This window comes from Alosa sapidissima, chromosome 22 (assembly GCF_018492685.1).
Source record: "Alosa sapidissima isolate fAloSap1 chromosome 22, fAloSap1.pri, whole genome shotgun sequence".
NCBI lineage: Eukaryota > Metazoa > Chordata > Actinopteri > Clupeiformes > Clupeidae > Alosa > Alosa sapidissima.
In genome coordinates this window covers 3,691,612-3,711,611 of record NC_055978.1, presented here as the reverse complement: position 1 = coordinate 3,711,611, position 20,000 = coordinate 3,691,612, and the positions used below count along the sequence as shown (strand labels likewise).

The 20,000-nt window shown below is 42.4% G+C and overlaps 2 protein-coding genes across 6 annotated transcripts in view; both read left to right on the top strand.

The window, feature by feature from the left end:
• The window catches only part of scube1 (signal peptide, CUB domain, EGF-like 1), a 99,421-nt gene extending 84,717 nt beyond the window's left edge, over positions 1 to 14,704 (top strand). For 3 of the 5 annotated variants that reach the window (XM_042078407.1, XM_042078403.1, XM_042078405.1), the window contains 11 exons: positions 1,669 to 1,767; positions 4,168 to 4,284; positions 6,035 to 6,193; positions 6,416 to 6,619; positions 8,075 to 8,236; positions 8,560 to 8,727; positions 9,379 to 9,540; positions 9,796 to 9,993; positions 10,455 to 10,607; positions 10,727 to 10,806; positions 11,053 to 14,704. In XM_042078407.1, the coding sequence (XP_041934341.1) occupies positions 1,669 to 1,767; positions 4,168 to 4,284; positions 6,035 to 6,193; positions 6,416 to 6,619; positions 8,075 to 8,236; positions 8,560 to 8,727; positions 9,379 to 9,540; positions 9,796 to 9,993; positions 10,455 to 10,607; positions 10,727 to 10,806; positions 11,053 to 11,205 (1,655 nt within the window). In that variant the 3' untranslated portion in view covers positions 11,206 to 14,704. The remainder of the gene's footprint in view (positions 1 to 1,668; positions 1,768 to 4,167; positions 4,285 to 6,034; positions 6,194 to 6,415; positions 6,620 to 8,074; positions 8,237 to 8,559; positions 8,728 to 9,378; positions 9,541 to 9,795; positions 9,994 to 10,454; positions 10,608 to 10,726; positions 10,807 to 11,052) is intronic. The other 2 variants (XM_042078408.1, XM_042078404.1) reach the window with 1 other exon arrangement.
• A 3,115-nt stretch (positions 14,705 to 17,819) lies between these two features.
• Positions 17,820 to 20,000, top strand: part of mpped1 (metallophosphoesterase domain containing 1) — a 50,069-nt gene continuing 47,888 nt past the window's right edge. The window contains exons 1-3 of the mRNA XM_042078428.1: positions 17,820 to 18,052; positions 18,963 to 19,007; positions 19,400 to 19,839. Of these exons, the coding sequence (XP_041934362.1) occupies positions 18,996 to 19,007; positions 19,400 to 19,839 (452 nt within the window). The 5' untranslated portion in view covers positions 17,820 to 18,052; positions 18,963 to 18,995. The remainder of the gene's footprint in view (positions 18,053 to 18,962; positions 19,008 to 19,399; positions 19,840 to 20,000) is intronic.

Genomic DNA, 20,000 nt, shown 5'->3' with positions numbered 1-20,000 from the left:
CCCCAACTAGTAGGCACGGCTGAAGTACCCTTGAGCAAGGCACCTAACCCCTCACTGCTCCCCGAGCGCCGCTGTTGTTGCAGGCAGCTCACTGCGCCAGGATTAGTGTGTGCTTCACCTCACTGTGTTCACTGTGTGCTGAGTGTCTTTCACTAATTCACGGATTGGGATAAATGCAGAGACCAAATTTCCCTCACGGGATCAAAAGAGTATATACTTATACTTTCTTTTTCTTTCACCACCTTTCTCTCTCTCCAACTCACCTCTCTCTTTCTCTCCTGCACCTCTCTCCTCTCTCTCTCTCCCTCTCTCTCTCTCTCTCTCTCTCTCTCTCTCTCTCTCCCTCTCTCCCTCTCTCTCTCTCTCTCTCTCCCCTCTCTCCTCTCTCTCCCTCTCTGTCTCTCTCTCTCTCTCTCTCGCTACAGAGGATCACTGCCCCTCTTCTGACCTCTGTGCGGGTCGCTTATGAAATGGGGTCGCCCTCCTCGGCCCATTAGCGTCGACAAAGCGTCTCTCGTACACGCTCAAAACGAAGAGTAACATCTCGAGAGCGCTTGCATTCCTCGGCCGCTTCCACCCGCGTATCCGTGGTGCTTTTTAAATAAACGCTCCGGCGAGTTTAAGTTGGCTGGCGGCAGGGCAGAGCTTGACGGATGGCCCTTACACCAGAAGTGAAATATTTGCTTTTATATCCCCCCTTTTTTTACGGAGCGAGAGAGAAGGGAGAGGAAGAAGAAAAAAACTAAGAGAGATTGAGAGCCGTCGCGAGTCCAACAGCCGTCTCATTTAATCATCTTGCGTTTTATGAACTTGGTGTTCCTCATCTTTCTTCACTCCTCCACTTTGTGTGTGTGTGTGTGTGTGTGTATGTGTGTGTGTGTGTGTGTGTGTGTGTGTGTGTGTGTGTGTAAAAAAGGAAGTCAATAGGTGTGTAAATTGCGGTGGTTATGTAAATAGTTCAACTTGGGTCATGAACAGCATTTGTTGAATAGTGACTGGTGGTATTTCGATACCAATATATGTGTTCAACCATAAGGAGCTGATGTTCGTGTCTAGATGAGTTTTCTTGATATTGTGTGTGTGTGAGTGTGTGTGTGTGTGTGTGTGTGTGTGTGTGTGTGTGTACGTGTGTACATCTGGGTCTCACTGGGTTCATTTGTTGAATAGTTAAGTCATATAAAACCACTTTTAATCCCACAATCCCCTGAAGTCTACAGCTACAAGCCAACAGAAATGTTCAGTCTGCCATTAGGCCATTTGTAGCCGGTAAGCCTGGTCCAATGACTCTCCAGACAGCTGAACGGTGTTCTGTCATTCTGACAATAACACCCACACACCTTCACACACACACACACACACACACACACACACACACACACACACACACACACACACACACACACACACTCATGCACTCAAAAATACCCATATTAAATGCTAAGTAAACATTTTACCCTTTTACAGGTAAAATGAGCCTGTGATATCTGTCAGTTCTTCTGGAGGAGATGGTTAATGTGGTGTCAGCTGGTACTGCTATGCAATGACTAACTAGTGTGCTTGTGTCTGTGTCTGTGTCTGTGTGTGTGTGTGTGTGTGTGTGTGTGTGTGTGTGTGTGTGTGTGTGTGTGTGTGTGTGTGTGTGTGTATGTTTGTGTGTTTGTTGTACAGACTCTGAAAACAGCTATACTCTAAGCTGTGGGGTACCTGTTCAGCCAGGAAAGGCACCACAGAAGAGGAATGCCACTACCTCACTGCAGACCTGCGCAGGTACTCTCTCTCTCTCTCTCTCTCTCTCTCTCTCTCTCTCTCTCTCTCTCTCTCTCTCTCTCTCTCTCTCTCTCTCACACACACACACACACACACACACACACACACACACACACACACACACACACACACACACATACACACATACACATGCACTCACACACACACACATGCACTCACACACAGACTCACACATACACATGCACTCACACACACACACATGCACTCACACACATACACACACACATATACACACACACACTCACACCCGCACTTACACGCACTCACATACACACACACACACACACACACACACACACACACACACACACAAAACCTAGCGTAGAGACATGGCCAGACAGCTGGGTCATGACCTCACCATATCACAGTGAGTTGTCATCTTTTTCCTCCTTTGCTCTGGAACCTCCTTTGCTGCTCCCAGCGGTTCTCGAATTCAGTTTTAGCCTTACCCTTCCTCCTCCTCCTCCTCCTCCTCCTCCTTCTTCTCCACCTCTGGGTTTCATGCCTCCATATTTCCTTCAGCAGCCTGTAGCTTTTGGACCCAGGACGGTAGAACGCTCACCGAAGAATGCACCTAAAAAAAACTCATTAAACATGAAATTAAATATATATTTGCTCCCTGGTCCTGGCGGCGATGTCCGCCCGCCGCCGACAGACGCTGAGTTACGAGGAGCGTGACGAGCTTGGCGCGCCCGATCGGGCCCGGCGGTGTCGGTAGAGTGCACCGGCCTGGACCGGGTCGCGGTTTTCCTCTCGCTCGGGGCTTGAAACCTCCTGCAGGGTTCAGCCACAGTTCAGACACCATGGCTACGCTGCCGTGTCGCACCTCAGACCGCGCCGCTCTTCGCCTTGCCGCGAAGGCACCGAAGTGTTCATCACAACCGATCGCACCACATGCGGTGAGGGTGAACGCGCCGAGCTACAAGAACCCCCCCCTTCCTCAAACAAACACACACACACACCCAGCTTCCTTCACTTTACTTTTCCGTCTCCGACAAAAACGGAGCGCGGTATCAGAACTGCCGTCCCGGGAAATGCCATCTGCGGTTGAAACGGTAGTGGGGGGACCTGTAAGGATCGGTGAGAACGGAAAACGATCGGTTTGAACCTGACGACCCAACTGTGTGCTACATCCTCAACTCACCCAGTGCCTGACGCCTTTCTCCCAGTTGGTGCCAGCATGGAAAAAGTGGGGAGAGATTCGTGAATTTTTCACTTTAAAACACTGTAGCCTTAGACTTGTAGGCCTACTGACATCCACAGGTCTGAAGCCAGTAGCTAATGTTTCCTGACTTATCAGCCAAAGGAAACGTGTAAAGTGTACATATCCATTAAGAGAACATATCCCCGTTTTAGTTTTTTCACCACCCATTGTACCATATTATAACAATTCAAAAGTTCAATGATAACTTTTAATGGCAACCGCCATGTTAACTACATCACAGCGACAATATCAACATCCGCTTATTTCTAGGGCTGTCAATCGATTAAAAAAAATAATCTAATTAATTACATACTCTGTGATTAATTAATCTAAATTAATCGCATATATAATTTTTGCTGTTAAAATATTTTAAATATTCAAATTCAAATGAATCATTAAATAATCAGCATTATTGACATTAAAGTTCAAAAACTATTTTATTGGCCTATTATTTTCACTGTTCAAATAATTGCCATAATAATCTATGATATGACCCAATAAGCTGAGGAAATAAATTCAAATGTGCTTCGGGAAGAAGTTTTTTTTTTCACATACAAGGCATTTCAGGCCACAGATATAACTTAGGGGACACAATGAAAATTAATTAACACTCCCCTCAATGTCAACACTTATTTCTTTGCATTGATGTGCGACTATAGAGTTGGTGATATGCAAATTCCTTGCTGCAGACATTGCAGAGGACTTTATTTATTATCAACACCATCAGGCCATTTTTTAAAAGTAAATGTTCCAAACAATGATCCAGGCAGCACGTTTTCTTCTCTCGCCTTCATTTTACAATCTAATTTTTACTGACTAGAATGGCTCGGGGTCAAAGGTCAAACGGAATCGATTAATCTGCACTAATTTTTTAATCAGTTATTTTTTCTCAAATTAATTAATCGAAATGAATCAGTTATTTTGACAGCCCTACTTATTTCACAATAAGAGTTTCACCTGTGGTACTTAAGAAAATAGAACACAACACAAATAATGCATAGAGTGTATAGACGTTTTGTGTCTAATCCACTGTCTCAAGATTTAGCCAATTCATTTGGTTTTAGACAAAAAAGTCTTGAAACGTGAAAGTTGTGCAGCAGTAGTTGTTTGAAGGTTTGAGGTGGGTTGCCTGTTAAGATACTGACCTCGACCTTTCTTTTTCTGCTCTCAATCAGAAACGTTATCCCCACCGATAAAGCAGAAGGCCAGATTCAAGATTAAAGATGCCAAATGTCACCTGAGGCCCAGGAACAAGGAGAAGCACAGGGAGACCTCCAAACAAAGCCTGCAAGGTAAGCACAGGCGGAGACACAGAGATATAGGGTTCACAAAATTATGAAGTTATATCATCATTTCGGATCTGCAGTTTGCACAGTATGTAAACACAATGCTGAGATGAATTGTTATTAATTAGAAATTCAATTCCAAGGAATTGCCAGTGCATGAAAATGCAAACATTGTGATGTAACTGTGATATCATTTTATAGTTAAAACAGATGGCTACTAAGGTATTGCTAGGATAGACATGGTGGTGTAGACAGACAGTTTAATGAGTTTTGATGATAGTTTTAATGAATGTTGATCATTTAAAAGTAGATAGTTGAAAAGTTGAATGTAGATAGTTTAAAAATCATTGATAGGCAGATATTTTAACGCATGCTGATAAGCAAATCATTTAATGGATGTTGATAGGCAGATAGTTTAATTAATGGATGTTGATGGACAGAATATTTAATGGATGTTGATAAGCAGATTATTCAATAGATGTTGATAGACAGATAGTTTAATGAATGTTGATAGATAGTTTAATGGATGTCGATAGGTAGATTGTTTTAATGGATAATGATAGACAGTTTAATGGAACTTGCTAGACAGATAGTTTAATGGATGTTGATAAGCAGACAGTTTAATTGATGCTGATACACAGTTTAATGAATGTTGATAGTTTAATTGAAAAGTTGAATCTAAATAGTTTAAATGTTGTTGATAGACAGATAGTTTAATGTATAGTATAATGTTTAAGTAATAATAATAATAATAATAATAATAATAATAAGACTGAAAGATTTTCATGCACTGTAATTAAGAAGGATTGTTACAAGCTGCTCAAACAGGATGTTAAATTGACCTGGTCAGCTTAACTTCTCACAAACACTACCACATCTGCATATATGGTAGTTCCACTGTGGACACTTGGACACTGTGGAGATCTAGTAATAGACACACCACAAAGGAGGTTTGTTAATAAAGACCAAAAGATGTCCAATAGCCCAGATAGAGTCACCCCTGCCCTAGGTGACAGGGGTATCTAAGAATACTGTATGAAAGATACAAATCTCTTGAAGGACCTCTTGAATCATCAACAACAGTTATCAAATGACTTTCAAAGGAAAAATGTTTCGCATCAATCAATGACTTCCAAAGGAAGAAATCTCTTGCATCAATGATGTGACTAATGCTTTCCCTTTAAGCTGTTACATAAAGCTTTCACCAATAGTTTGACGTCAACACATAGTAACGACCCTGGTTGCCAGTTCTTCAGGTACACAAAACTTCCACTCTCCCCCCTTGAGGTAATATAATGTCACATTTTCCATCAGGTAATGCTTGGTTAATAATTTTGGTATTCCAAAAAGAAGGCCAAATTCTGGCCCGTTACATACCAAAACCACAGATAAAACTCTGTCGACCGTTTAGCCCTGGTGACCCACCATTCCCAGTGTTCAGGTTCAATGTTTCTTTCTCCATTTTTTTGTGGAAAGAATGTTTCTCTCATTCTACTCATTCTAGTTGAAGGAGGTCATTTTGCACATCGCAGGTCTGCACACTTTTTGAATCATTCTTTTTTCATTTTTTTCAGAAGACCGCAAGGTCGAAGCGTTTGTTTTGCCAAGCATGACAAAGTAAAATGCAGATAAAAAAAGAAGGGTTCTAAAAGTGTGCAAACTTTTTAAGTATTTGTGTCTCTCATTCTACTACCCCCCCACCCTCCTTTCCTACCCTTCTCCCCCCTCCCCACCCACCCCCCTTCCCTCGTCCTAGGGGGACAGTTCCCTTGCACAGACGACTGCCAGGTCACGTTTGTCAACCTGAAATGTGACTCGTCGAAGAAGAGGCGGCGCGGGCGCAAGTCTCCTTCCAAAGAGGTGTCCCACATCACTGCCGAGTTTGAGATGGAAATGAAGGAGGAGGAGGCTTCAGGTGTGTGTGTGTGTGTGTGTGTGTGTGTGTATGTATCTTACTCCAATAACTGGTAATAGAGTGTATAGGTTTAGTTATAAGTTTTTCTCACTATGGAACATAAAGAACACGGTGCATGGTGTTTTGCACCATAACCATACAAAGTCTGCAGATATATGTGTTTGTGTGGAAACACATGGTTAGACAAAAGTGTGTGTGTTTGTGTGCGTGTGTGTGTTCCAGACTCGTGTAATGTGGACTGCGTGCGGGAGAAGACCAAACAGCGGCTGCAGAATGCCATGCGTACCCTCCGCAAGTCCATTAACAAGCAGCAGTTCTACATCCAGTTCTCGGGCACCGTGTATGAGGTGGCACAGCGGGCAGCGCGCCAGTCAGAAGACACAGAGTCCTGCAGCACCGGCCAGGTCCTCATAGACGGCAAATGTGGTGAGAATCATGGGATATGTAGTCCCTTACATATGCTTCTGTTCTGGACAGGTAGTCTGGATGTTTACAGGTGTTTCAAAAAATTTGCCAGGTGAGCTTTTTAACACACAGCTGTTGTAAAATATACAAGGGCTTATTAAGACTTTATAAAGCTTCAAAGATAAAGCTTCATCCATCCTGTCATTCTACTTACATTCAGAGTATAACTGCAAAGGGTACTACTTATATATATGGTACTACTGCTGTTCAAACATTTACTTCAACATCTACTTCAAAATGGTGCAGGCAGTCTGTAGTGCATGTAAAATTAAAGCTCTCCCTGAAAGACTCAGAGAGTGGGGGAAAAAAGATTCAGAGCTTCAGTTCACAGAGAATTGTACAAAGTTCTGTAGACAGTCAAATGACGGCACCTAAGACAGCAAAGCAGGTACAGTATGTCAGACGAGTCATTATAAGACAGGTGAATACAGGAGAGTCATGCAGGCTGGTGCCCAGATCAGTACAGTGAGCACCCATTAAACAGACAGTGCAACCATGATTACAACAGATAAGACAACAAATAAGACAAAGACACAGTGTGGAAATCATACAATGCAATAAACATAGGTGCAAGGCAGAGTCTTTAAATGCTCAGTTGTTCTATTCTAGAGTCTTTAAATGCTCAGTTGTTCTATTCTATGATTACACATGATCACATAGTCCATTATGGTCACATATTTGGTTTGCTTTAAGCCAGGTCTTAAGTTTGTGTTTAAATCTTGGGTAGCCATAACTTTCTCTTCAGTCTGAGGGTAAACTTTTCCAGAGCTGTGTTGCTCTGGCTGAGAAAACAGCTTGACCCATCTTGCTACATCTATGTTGTACGACACAGCGCCCTCTAGTGTTTGCCCTTGTTGCCCTCTTGCTATTGCCCTTCCACACCATGAACTCACTCACTGGGGGAGGCGCAAGTCCATGTAAGATCTTAAAAAAGATTCCCTAAAATGTTTTTAGTCAACTGTCAAAATGAAGTATATTATGTTTTTGTACTATGAGTGTACAGTGATAATCTAATGTGTACTGTATGTGTCTATGTAAAATAGGTGCACATCTGCAGTATAGGATTGAATAGTTCTATATGTTGTTAGGGAGCAGGGAGAAGGGGGTTCCCCAGTGTCCTGGTTAAATTCCCAATCTGGCTCGTTCAATCTGGCCCCCTAATCATCCTCCATTGTTATTGCCTCTTTCATTCACTCCCTCACTCTCCACCTCAAGCTGGTGTGTGGGGAGCATTCTGGCACAAAATGGCTGCCGTGCATCACCCAGGTGGGTGCTGCACACACTAGTGGTAGTTAGCGGTGTTCGCCCTTCACTGTGCAGCGCTTTGGGTGTCTCGAAAAAGCTCTATATATAAATGCAATGTGTTGTTGTTGATGTTGGTATACTCACTGACTGCCCTGTGTGATGGCCTCCTAGTCAGCTGTGGGGTGGGGACGTTCTACAGCGGGGGGCAGGAGCAGTGTGTCCAGTGTCCCCCGGGCACCTACCAGGACACGGAGGGCCAGCTGTCCTGTGAGCCCTGCCCCAGCACGGAGGGACAGGGCATCACCGGGGCCAAGAACGTCTCTGAGTGTGGGGGTGAGTGTGTGTTTATGTTTCTCTGTGTGTTGGTGATTGCTAGGATATATTTATGTGTATGTGCCTGTATGTGTGTGTGTGTGTGTGTGTATGTGTGCATGCGTGTGTGTGTGTGTGTGTGTGTGTGTGTGTGTGTGTGTGTGTGTGTGTGTGTGTGTGTGTGTGTGCATGTGTGTGTGTGTGTGTGTGTGTGTGTTGACAGTGACTTCACTATTGTGGTGATGTATGTGTCTATGTATGTTGCATGTATGCTGATTTTCAAGCTCAGCTCCCCTTCTCCTGCTCCCCGGTATGCCCACTCTGTGCCCACTCTCTCCCTTTAGGCCAGTGTCCCCCTGGGCATTTCTCCTCGGACGGGTTCCGGCCATGCCAGCAGTGTGCCCTGGGCACCTTCCAGCCAGAGCCGGGCCGAGTGCTGTGCTTCCCCTGTGGGGGTGGCCTCATGACCAAGCACGTGGGCAGCACGTCCTTTAAAGACTGCGAGGCCAAAGGTAGGGGAAGCAGACTACAATAGACTACAATACCCATAAGTCAATTGGTTAGGTTCCAGTTTATCTAGTAAACAAGTTAACATGAGATACTTCACGGTGTCCTGACACATTATTATATAGCACTGGGCTGGGCTTGTTTTGAATGCACAGCTTTGTTTACTACATTTGATCACGCCCCTCTCTCTCTAAATGTCTTATAATACACCGCCATTTTGTGATTTGTGCTGGATGGATGAGGCTAAACACACTCAATTTTACGTTGTTGACTGCAGCAGCAAGAAACACACCATATGTCAGAATTAGGTGGTCAATTCCTCCACTAGAGTAGTTCAAATAAATATTGAAGTTCAGCACATCAAGGTAAGTCACACTTCATCTAGCTTGGGCTAGCTTGTGCTAGTTATCATTGACACAGGTGACTAGGAAACATTTCAGTGGGTATTTGATTTGATTGACTGTAGACTGTTGAAGAAAGAAACACACTGCATGCCAAAATTAGATGTCAGTTTGTCCACTGAAATAGTTCAGTGAATTAAAGTTACAGTTTAGACCACCTCAGTAATCCATCTCACTGATCAAGTACTCTAGTCCTGTGACCACTGGTGCAAGTGGCATGTTTTGAAATGCTTCTCTCATCTGTGTTTGTATTAGTTCACTGTGCTCCTGGACACCATTACAACTCCACAACGCACCGCTGTATCCGCTGCCCGGTGGGGACCTACCAGTCCGAGTTCGGCCAGAACTACTGTATCAACTGCCCTGGGAACACCACCACCGACTTTGATGGTGCCACCAACGTGTCTCACTGCAAAAGTAAGAAAATAACTTCAGATAGAGTTCATATATGTGTGCTTACCAGTGCAAAAACACCAAGAAAGTCCAGGCATGTTGAACTTGAAAATAAAGGAAAGTAAATTTGGGACTGCATATCGAATGATAAATATCTGTTAAGATTGTGAGGTTGCACAGTGAGTCCTTCAGGAGTGCTCACTCTCTCTCTCTCTTTCTCTCTCTCTCCCTCTCTCTCCCTCTCTCTCTCTGTCTCTCTCTCTCTTTGGGTCTCCTCAGATCAGATGTGTGGTGGAGAGCTGGGGGAGCTCATGGGCTACATCGAGTCTCCCAACTACCCCGGCGACTATCCATCCAACGTGGACTGTATCTGGACCATCAACCCGCCCAACAAGAGACGCATCCTTATCGTCGTGCCCGAGATCTTCCTTCCCATCGAGGATGAGTGTGGAGACGTGCTTGTCATGAGAAAGAGCGGTATGATGACCTGAGGCAATCTGTCAATTTAGCATTTATCAATTACCTATTTTGTTTACATTTACTGTATGTGAGGCCCTTAGTGAATGCCCTTCTTCAGAATAAATAAACAAAACTAAGAACATGTACAGTATGTGTTCAACTGAGATAGGAGGTTTTATCACTCACACTGGAAATCTGTGTTCAGTCCAATTTGCATTTATGTAATCCAAAAGGACAAAAAGGTAGAAAGAAAATAAACCACTTTCAGCAGGCATCCCTTCAGTATAGACCCATTCAATCTGTTCCTAGAGGATTTCCGGTTGAAATGTTCAAAACAGCAGAATTGAAAATAAATCAGACTTTAGCGTAATGCTTTACAAAACGTTTTCTGTACCACAGGAAATGCCTTAGGAAGGCACATGTTTGTTTATGCAGTACAAAAGGTCTATATGCAGTAAACTCCTCCCTTTCCCCTTCAGCCCTGCCCACCTCTATCACCACCTATGAGACGTGCCAGACGTATGAGCGGCCCATCGCCTTCACCTCACGCTCCCGCAAGCTGTGGATCCAGTTCAAGTCCAACGAAGGCAACAGCGGCAAAGGCTTCCAAGTGCCCTACGTGACCTACGATGGTCAGACTCCCAGACACAATTGAAAACTTAAAGCATCTACTTTTGTGTACCCACCACATAAACAAACAAACAAATAAATGTATGTTATTTACAAGAACTTACCCTGCTGTGTTTTTTAGAGGACTACCAGCAACTTATTGAGGACATTGTCCGTGACGGTCGACTCTACGCCTCAGAGAATCATCAGGAGATACTGAAAGTGAGTCTCCTCTCAATAAACAGTGCTATAGTGACCTAATTAATGATGACATGTGATAATAATGTGACAAACTAGTTACACCTCTCCCTTATGAGTTTAGTCATGTATTTATTTTGTTTGTATTCAGAATGACTTCATTGCAATCAGTCTTAGCGTGATTGTGAGTGCAAGTTCTTGTGAAGGTTTGGTTACAGCGAGCTCGTCCAAGCATGTGACCCATGTCTGGTATTTTGCTTCCTCCCCCAGGACAAAAAACTAATCAAGGCGCTGTTCGACGTGTTGGCTCACCCCCACAACTACTTCAAGTACACCGTTCAGGAGTCCAAAGAAATGTTCCCACGTTCTTTCATCAAGTTCCTCCGCTCCAAAGTGTCAAGGTTCCTCCGACCGTACAAATAGGTCCCCAGATCACTCCAGGTCCTTGAACCGCCCTGCACATCTAAATGTGCCCCTTTCACGCTCTCTATTCCCCCCTATTGTTTTTGCTCGCTAGCTGTAGCTTCCACAATTCCACATGATACGTAAAGGAAAAAGACTGAACACCCCTAGACATTTAAAGTCCTTGTTTTGACTTTAAACTCTTTCTTTTTTTGATAAGTTCGTCTTTGTTTTTGTTTGTTTTATTTGATTTTTAATGTGTTTGTTTGTTTTATTTGATTTCATTTATTAGTTTATTATTTTTAAAATATTTATATGTGCTAGTACTAGCAAAACCCCACATTATGGATGTTTGATATAAATATGTAAGTGTGTGTGTGTGTGTGTGTGTGTGTGTGAGAGAGTGTGTGTGTGTGAGAGAGAGAGAGAATATGCAAATGTGTCTGTGAATGTATTTGTGTGTGTGTGTGTGTGTGTGTGTGTGTGTGTGTGTGTGTGTGTGTGTGTGTGTGTGCGTGTTTGGTGTGTGTGTGTGTATGTGAATATGTATGAATTTATAACTGCATAGCTAAGGTATGCTAGTACATTCATATTCACATACAATATATCTTGCCGGCTATTTTTTTCTTTGATTTTCTTCCTATGGCCCCTTACATGCACGAGAGATAGAGGATGTAAAATGTTTGGTGCGCTTAAAAGTTTTTCAGCCATTGTAAGATGGGTAAAGTGAACCTTTTATGAGACCCTGAACTAATTCAGCTTGTGCTGTGCTTACATTATGAAAGACAAAGAAAGTGAAAGTCTATATAGTAGATTTTAAACTATATAACAAGATAATAAAAAAAAACTACCTGCAAGTAACAGAGGTTACGATAGAAATGTATGTTATGTAGCTAATATTTGGAACTTCAATTGCACTTGAATTTTATATTGTAAACTGTAGAAAGAAATTCTAAGTTTTTCCTTATGTTTGTGTTGTATAGAAATGTTTCATCTTGGTTTTGTTGGTTTGAAAGAAAAAAAAGAAGAAAAAAAAACTACCCATATTCTCACGGTACTCAGTATTGGATTCCTTTGACAGAAAGAAACAAGTGAAGAAGGAAGGAAGAGAAATAAAAACAGTAAGAAAAAAAGAAAGAAAGAAAGAAAGAAAGAAAGTAATAATCTGTGCATCTTCCTTTTTTCCTCACCTCTGAATGACTCAGTCCTGAGAGTAAAAATTACCTCTGTAATCTTTTGTGAACTTTTGTCTGAATGATCGTCAATTGAAGGGAAGATATATATCAGCAGTGGAATAGTGGCAGTTTTGAATTTGCACCATTTCACCATTCTGTACAGCAAGCTAGCTTGTTAGCTGCCAGAGAGAAAGAAAGACTTTTAGTGTAAAGTTTCTCATATGATGGCACAAAGTGCAAGCTTCTTCCATTTATCCACGTATACAGTTAGTCCAAACTACCGTAGATTTATATCCAGCCCAATCTTAGCAAGGACGAGAAGCGAGAGAATGGCACTGAATGTTGGATGGTCAGTGGACATTGTATTCCTAAGAGAGTCTGTTATTGTTTGTTTGCAATGGAGATTTATTTTGTTTTGTTTGCTTGTTTGTCTCAAGAACATGGTCACCTTGCCCAGAATATTTGCAATCCAGTGGAGTTTATGAGGGTAGACGCTCTGTGTATCTTTAGCCTTTGTGTTTTTCTTGAGACCAGAGTTCCATTTTCAAGAGGGCAGAAGTTGTTGACCTGGACTTATTACTGATGGGAGTACTTGTGGCTGTGTAATACCATTAGAAGTGAGGCAAAAGTCATGGACTCTGATTGAAGAGAGTTCACATATTCCCACAAGAACTAAACTCTAACCTAACATGGAACGGCTTTGTGCTGGGCACAAAGACAAGCTGTCACGGCCTCATCATGACATCCTCCTAATTGGCTATCGACTATCGACTCCAGACTATATATCATGTCATCTCCCATATATTTTTGGTACCCCCATTGCTGATCTTTAATCAGCCAAACCTGCAATGAACCCAATGAACCCTATTTTGTGATGGAATAAAAGGTACAAGGAATCAGGGCTGTGGTGGATAGGATGGAGTCAAGAGGTTTATAAATATATAGTTAACTAACAAGTAATGCTACATACAGTACACTTATCCTTAGAATGTATTTAATGGGATTTTTTGCGTGTGTGTGTGTGTGTATTTGTGTGTGTGTGTGTGTATGTGTGTGTGTGTGTGTGTGTGTGTGTGTGTTGTTTATGTGGTGTGTGCTAGAGAGAGATTTAGACTATAGTGTATATGCACATGTATGAGATAACTGTCGGCTAGTTTAGGAGTGATGACTTTTGAAGTTTTGCAATGCAGTTAGTTGATGTATATCACCCAAAGAGAGAGAGAGAGAGAGAGAGAGAGGAAACACATTTCAGATAGAGGAGAAAAGGATATACTATGTGTAGAAAGAAGCCAAAATACTATAGGTGTTGTAGTCCTTTTTTGTTGACCTGGTAGATCTGCGATAATCCAGTTGCAAAGAGAAAAAAAAACTGACAAACTCAAGCTGCATTAGAGAAGACGGCACTCGGAGAGATTTCCTACGTAGTTTTCATTTTCCTCTGGAGAGCATTATTTAATGTTGTCTCAATATCCCTTTTAACATTCTTCACTTCCCCACATAGTTGGTTGAGCGCATGAAAAACTCCTCTCTGGGCTGCTTGATCTCTCCCCAGGCATTGTGTGATTAAAAACACAGAGGTTGTGGCACTGCGGAACAATGAGTGTGTGTGTGTGTGTGTGTGTGTGTGTGTGTGTGTGTTTCGGCGGTTCATTTAGGAGGCAGATAACACTATCCCCCAAGGAGGGAGGGAAGTATGCCTTGGCCTTACCAAGGAGCGTGAGCAGTCCCTTAAAAATACAGATGACACATCCATGAGCTAAGCTTGAAACAACCCCCCAAACCCTGTTAACAATAAAGGCATCCTCCAGTGGTCTGTCCATTCCTCTTGAGGTGTTTTTGGACTGGACAGGAGTGAGTGAGAGAGAGAGAGAGGAGAGAACATGCTGAAAAGTGATTCAGTGAAATGGTGGTGAAATATCATGGAAAGGCCATCTCAAATTTTTTTTTTCGACAATATTTTTTTCTGCTTTCTTTTTTTTCTGTTCAAATAAGCACTTATTATTGCAAGCATTCCTGCAGCTAGCTCTGCCGCCACTAGTGTCTCAGTGGGGACTGTGTAAACTCCACTCTGCCCAGTATTCAGCCTGAGAAACAGAGGGAGAGAGAAAAACAGACAGAGAGAAAGAGAGATAGAATTAGAGGAAGAGTGAAAAGGACCCTCCATCCCAAAACCAAAGAGTAGCAGACTAACAGCAAACAGGTGCCTCTCCCCCGACCCCCCCCCCCCCCCCCCCCCCCCAACCTGTCATCAGCTCCCTCACCTGGTTATGCAAAACTTAGCTATGGCCTCTTCATACAAAGACGCATGCAGAAGCTTTCATAGCATCTGGACTGTCACGCTGTGTGGTTGTCTGTCCGTCTGGGTGTCCATCTGTTGGTTTAGTTTGTACTGTCTTTTGATTTGATTTTGTTGGCGTGTGTGTGTGTGTGTGTTTAGTTTCTTTTGAGTTTTTGTGCATTTGATTATATATCTGTTTGGGAAAGAATGGCTATCCATATCTCTTTGTACTCTGACAATGGATCAAGAATGTATGAGATGTGTTATTAAAAAGAAGCCCAAGCATTCAGAATATTCCCCTTACACACGCACACACACACACACACGTGTAACAAAAATCCTAGCATGTAATTCATACACAGCATTCAGAAATGAACCATGCACACACAGAGAAGAGAGAGACAAAATGAGACACAAAGACATGGATAAAGACATGTTCCGTTACCGCCCTTTAAACCTTAAAGGTGTAGGTTTTTAAACATTCTAACATAAGATTCCGTTCCCCAACAATTGAAGGTTCTAAAACTCTGTTGAATTCAATGAACCCAGATATGGCTCTGAATGAACCCAGATATTCTTTAGAACGTTCATTTCCCAACATTCCCGTCACACCGGTGTGACGGTACTCCTTTAAGCTGAGAGGAATAATTAAGGTTGCTGCTGGTGACTTTCTAAGCTTTATCATTACTAATGTGTAAATGATGTAAAAATGTTGGCATCTTTTTTGTTTGTTTGTTTTTCTTTTCTTTTTATTTTAAATAGTAAATTAATATTTACCATGTTAGAGGGGAAACAAGTTGTAAAGGAACGAGAGACTCACACGACTCTCCCAAACACTGTTTTCATTGTTTTGTTATTCAGAAGTGTGAAAGAGAAGGAGGGATAGAGAAAAAGAGAAGAAAGAGAGAGAGGCCCACTGTATAGATATGACAGTGTATACTAATGCTTTCCACACCAATGCATTTTTCCATGTAGAGGAAACAACAAAAGATAAAACGTCAGTCGGCCATGTGATGTGTTTGTGTGTGTGTGTGTGTGTGTGTGTGTTTGTGTGTGTGTGTGTGTGTGTTTGTGTGTGTGTGTGTGTGTGTGTGTGTGTGTGTGTGTGTGTGTGTGTGTTTGTGTGTGTGTGTGTCATCCCCATTCTCCTATTTCCCCACAAACAAGTGGCAGAGAGTGTCAACAAAGGAAAAAGAAACTATTGTTAAGGTCTCACTTTAATAATAAATCATATGAAAACTGGAGCTGTTGCACTTGGTCTGTGCATTTGTGTCTGTGTGCCTTCACTGTCCAGCAAAGAAAATGGAGGTCAGAGCCAGATGATGAGGCAGTATTGAAAGTTAAATTTATGTGAACGTTTATGCTTATGGTTAATTAATCATGAGATAAAGATTTATTTATAACCAGACTGTCATCAGTCACACTTTCAACTGAGAAGATTTTGGAATAAGCATAAGGTTATTTAACTTAGACACCAAATTTTTGCAGCAGTAACTAATGCAATGCTGGACAGAGGCATAGCCTATTTATAAAGGAAATGTCCTAGAGGGAATTAAACCATCGTCATTACAGAATTCCACTTTAACCAAACAAGGATGAGGCGTTCTTCACAGCTGCAACAGTATTGTAGCCTAAACACAATGTCTCTGATTAGTCTGTTGGCCGAAATGGTGTCTCTCTAAGACATTCCTAAAGTCTGTGTACTCATCTATCTTAGTATTCTGTTGCAATATTACTGTAGCTGACTGGACCACAGCTGTTTGCTCGAATCAGTGGTATTCTAACAGGACTTCACTACCCTTACCATGTTATCTGAATACAAGGTAGTTTATATATAGCTTCACTGCCACCTAGTGTTATAGTCAGGTTTCATTCGCTGAATTTCTTAGAATCTCCACAAGGGTACACCCGTCACCCGTTGAGTTTCACCTCAATGCGCATAAGTGTTCAAATGCGATGGCGAGAAATAAAGCAGCTATTAAATAACCATAGGTTGTGTGAAAACCGGTTCTCAACCACACAGCTGTCCCTTTGAGATTTTACTCTTCTTTCAGATACAGTCTAATCAAAACCATTTACCAAAATAATTTAGTTTGAAATGTATCTCTTTACACTGCCTCGGTTCCACCATAGCACACACTCCAACTTCAAGTCAGGTCTTCTGTACAGTCTACAGTAATCAAAGGAAGAGTAGGCTTGGCTAGCCTAACCCAAAAAACTGCCAGTTCTAAATTCGGTGCGTAGCCACGCGCGGCTCTCTGGGAAGGATAGTGAGTGCAATGCCACCGGCCGAGTTTACTCTTAAAATGCTTGAGGATAGCCAACGGGTGCTACAGAGAGCATTACTTATTATTATCATTCCTACTGTATTATTGTATATATCTTCAAGATTAATTAGAGCTAGGCCTACATGTTATTGAGCGTTTACGATGAATTGTGAGAAATTGATTGCCTTGGTGTTTAACTAAAAAAAGAAATCACTGCAATAGTAAACAAAAATGAAGATAAGCTGCGTGGTAAAAGGCAATATCTATTAAATAATCAGAATTCATATTTCCCTGAAAAGAGACTGAGCAAAGTGTCGACCTTTGCCATGAATCTACCTGGTGACCTGGGAGCGTGTTTAAAACTCACCATCTCAATAGAGCACAGGAAGTTTTCCATCTACTTTCAAGAGGCGCTCATTGCAGTTGCTGTCTCAAAATGTAGCCAAGGTTTCATTTGTGGGGCTATACAACATGTATCTCAAAGAATCATTACGCACAGCAGAGGAAACTCGTATAATCTCGCCTAAAAATGCGGTTGTTCGACTACCAGCACTAACAATTACATTTATAATATAATGAAACATTCACCATTACAGCCCGAAAAAATAGTGTCATATTACTGACAATTAGAATGAATTTATATGGAATAAGGATGGATTGATGAAAATAAAACGGTCCACATTGGATTTGTAGTGAGAGATTAGTGTGATAAGAAACTGTATCCTAAAGTAGGCTTGGGGGAATCTTCGCAATTCAAACACCAATTTCTTCGACAATGACAGTGCTCTCTACATCAAAGAGCGCCATCTCCCTCAAATAATCAAAAACCCCTAGCCCCCCTTGGCCAGCTTCTGATCGTTCCATTTCCCTGCGTGCGCTGCGCTGCGCTGAGGAGCTAGAAAGATCCAGAGTACGAGAGCGCCAGTAAGGGGGAGTGTCTCAGCGAGTGCACAGCGAAACACAAACCGGGGAACCACGCGGAGCCCGTTCAAACCAACAAGCGCGACTCGCGAGCGGCAGTCTCACATCTCTGACCTCTCTCATTTCCCCATTGATTTTTGAAGCGGATAGGCCTAGAGATCACCGGAAAATCTCCGTTACCACGAATCCCCATCTGACGTCTCAGCTGGGAGGCTCAAACAGTCCAGGTTGGTTGTTTTTCTTCTTCGCGACTGCAGCGAAGAGAGCTTGCTGGGATGCATCCCTGATTGAGTGCGTAGGGGCTGCGTCTCATATTTTGTATTTCAGTAGATAGTTTACGTTATCGGATAACATCCACACATTATGTATGTTCAGTGAAATTAACAACTTAATTGATTCATTCCAGCAATTGAGATAGGACAAGGCACTTGTGTAACTGGGCAGCATTTCACATCAAAACAGTGCTGTCAGTCGGAGTTTCGGTTGGAAGGTTTAATTTGGAGCGCATGGAGTTGACCATACTGTAGGTCCGGTCTGTGAGCAGCACTAATCCTTTGTAGTTAACACTAGAAGGGTGGCAGCAAGTTGTCATATCCTTACGAAGTTCATGGAAAGGTATAAAAGAGATTTAAACGTTTTTAAAACGTCGTATGATGTGTCATTTATGTTCCAAATTGCCTTTTCGCCTTAAAATAGAGGATGTCCACCATAATATTAAATGGGCCAAAATTGCTATTACTGTCATCCTTTTTCTTGCGTGATAAAATAGCTATTCTCTATTTTGATAATCAGTATAAGGTTCAACAGCCAGCTTTATTTTCAACATATATCATTGTCTCATTACAGAAATTTCTCAAACCAGTGAACTATGTGTGAACCACTGGTCTATTTAAATACTTTTTAGATAGCAGTTTCAGTTTCGACAGGGTGCCATGTTGCATATAGAAGTTATGTCAAGGTATTATGTTTGTATAATATAATACTTTTGTGTAATATGTTCCTGAGAATCCAACAGCAAATTGTAAGCAAAACATTAAAAACATAATTGTATTTAATTAATGTCATAGAAATGATGTAATTTAATAAATGTGTTGTGAGATAGTAGGCTACAGCAGTTCTGCTCTTGTGCAATTATAGCGGCTGAGGAGAGTGAGAAGACTGAAGTTTTATATGAGAAGAAAGGTGAAGGAATATTTTCAATAACTGTAATAAACCTGCATTTTCACTCTTCAACTGTTCATCTTCATGTTCACTGTTAATATAAGTGCAATTATACACATTTGACTTACATCAAGGACTTGTTGGATGCTTTTTGTAGGATATACTGTATTTTATGAAAATGCAGTGCACTAATGGGGGCATTGTGCCAGAGATAATGTATTACAATATGACAAAGCTAAAACTAGTGTATTGTGATGATTTTTGTATTTTATTGATTTTTGTGGTTTCAAATGCACATATATGTGACTATGGCTGTTTTGATAATCAAAGCTCAGAGCATGCACTGAATTAATTTTGAAACACGGCTGACAGCTCCGGCCCTATACAAGTATTTCCACTGTCCCCCACGACAGGTGCCCAGTGAGTATTTTGGAGGAGGAAGAGCAGGGGCAGGATGCAATCAACGCGTCCCAGCCGGATGCCAGCAAGGCGGGCAAGACACTGAGGACAAGGGGCCTCCCTGGGCCTGGAGCCCCTCAGACGCGGCCCCCGGCTCAACTGACCCCCAATCCCAGGCCAGCAGCCAGCGCTACCCTTGCTCCGCCTTGCTCCGCAAGGCAGCAGACACGCCCTCCAGCGCCCCGTCATCCGTCGCCCCGGCGCCAGGCGTTGCCATGGCGTTCACTCTGTCAGAGATCATGGCGGCACGACGGCAGCAGCAGCAGCAGCAGCAGCAGAGAGGTGGAGCAGCGCGCGGGGTGGTGGAGGTGGACGAGTACAGCTCCAACCCCACCCAGGCCTTCACCTTCTACAACATCAACCAGGGCCGCTTCCAGCCACCGCACGTCCACATGTGAGATGGAGCGACAGCCTGAGGGCTCTCTTTTCTTCTCTTCTCTGCTCTTTTCTTCTCTTTTAAACCTGTCAGTCCTCACTACAAACACCTTCCTCTTTCTTTCTTTCTTTCTTTCTTTCTTTCTTTCTTCCTTTCTTTCTTTCTTTCATTCTCTTACT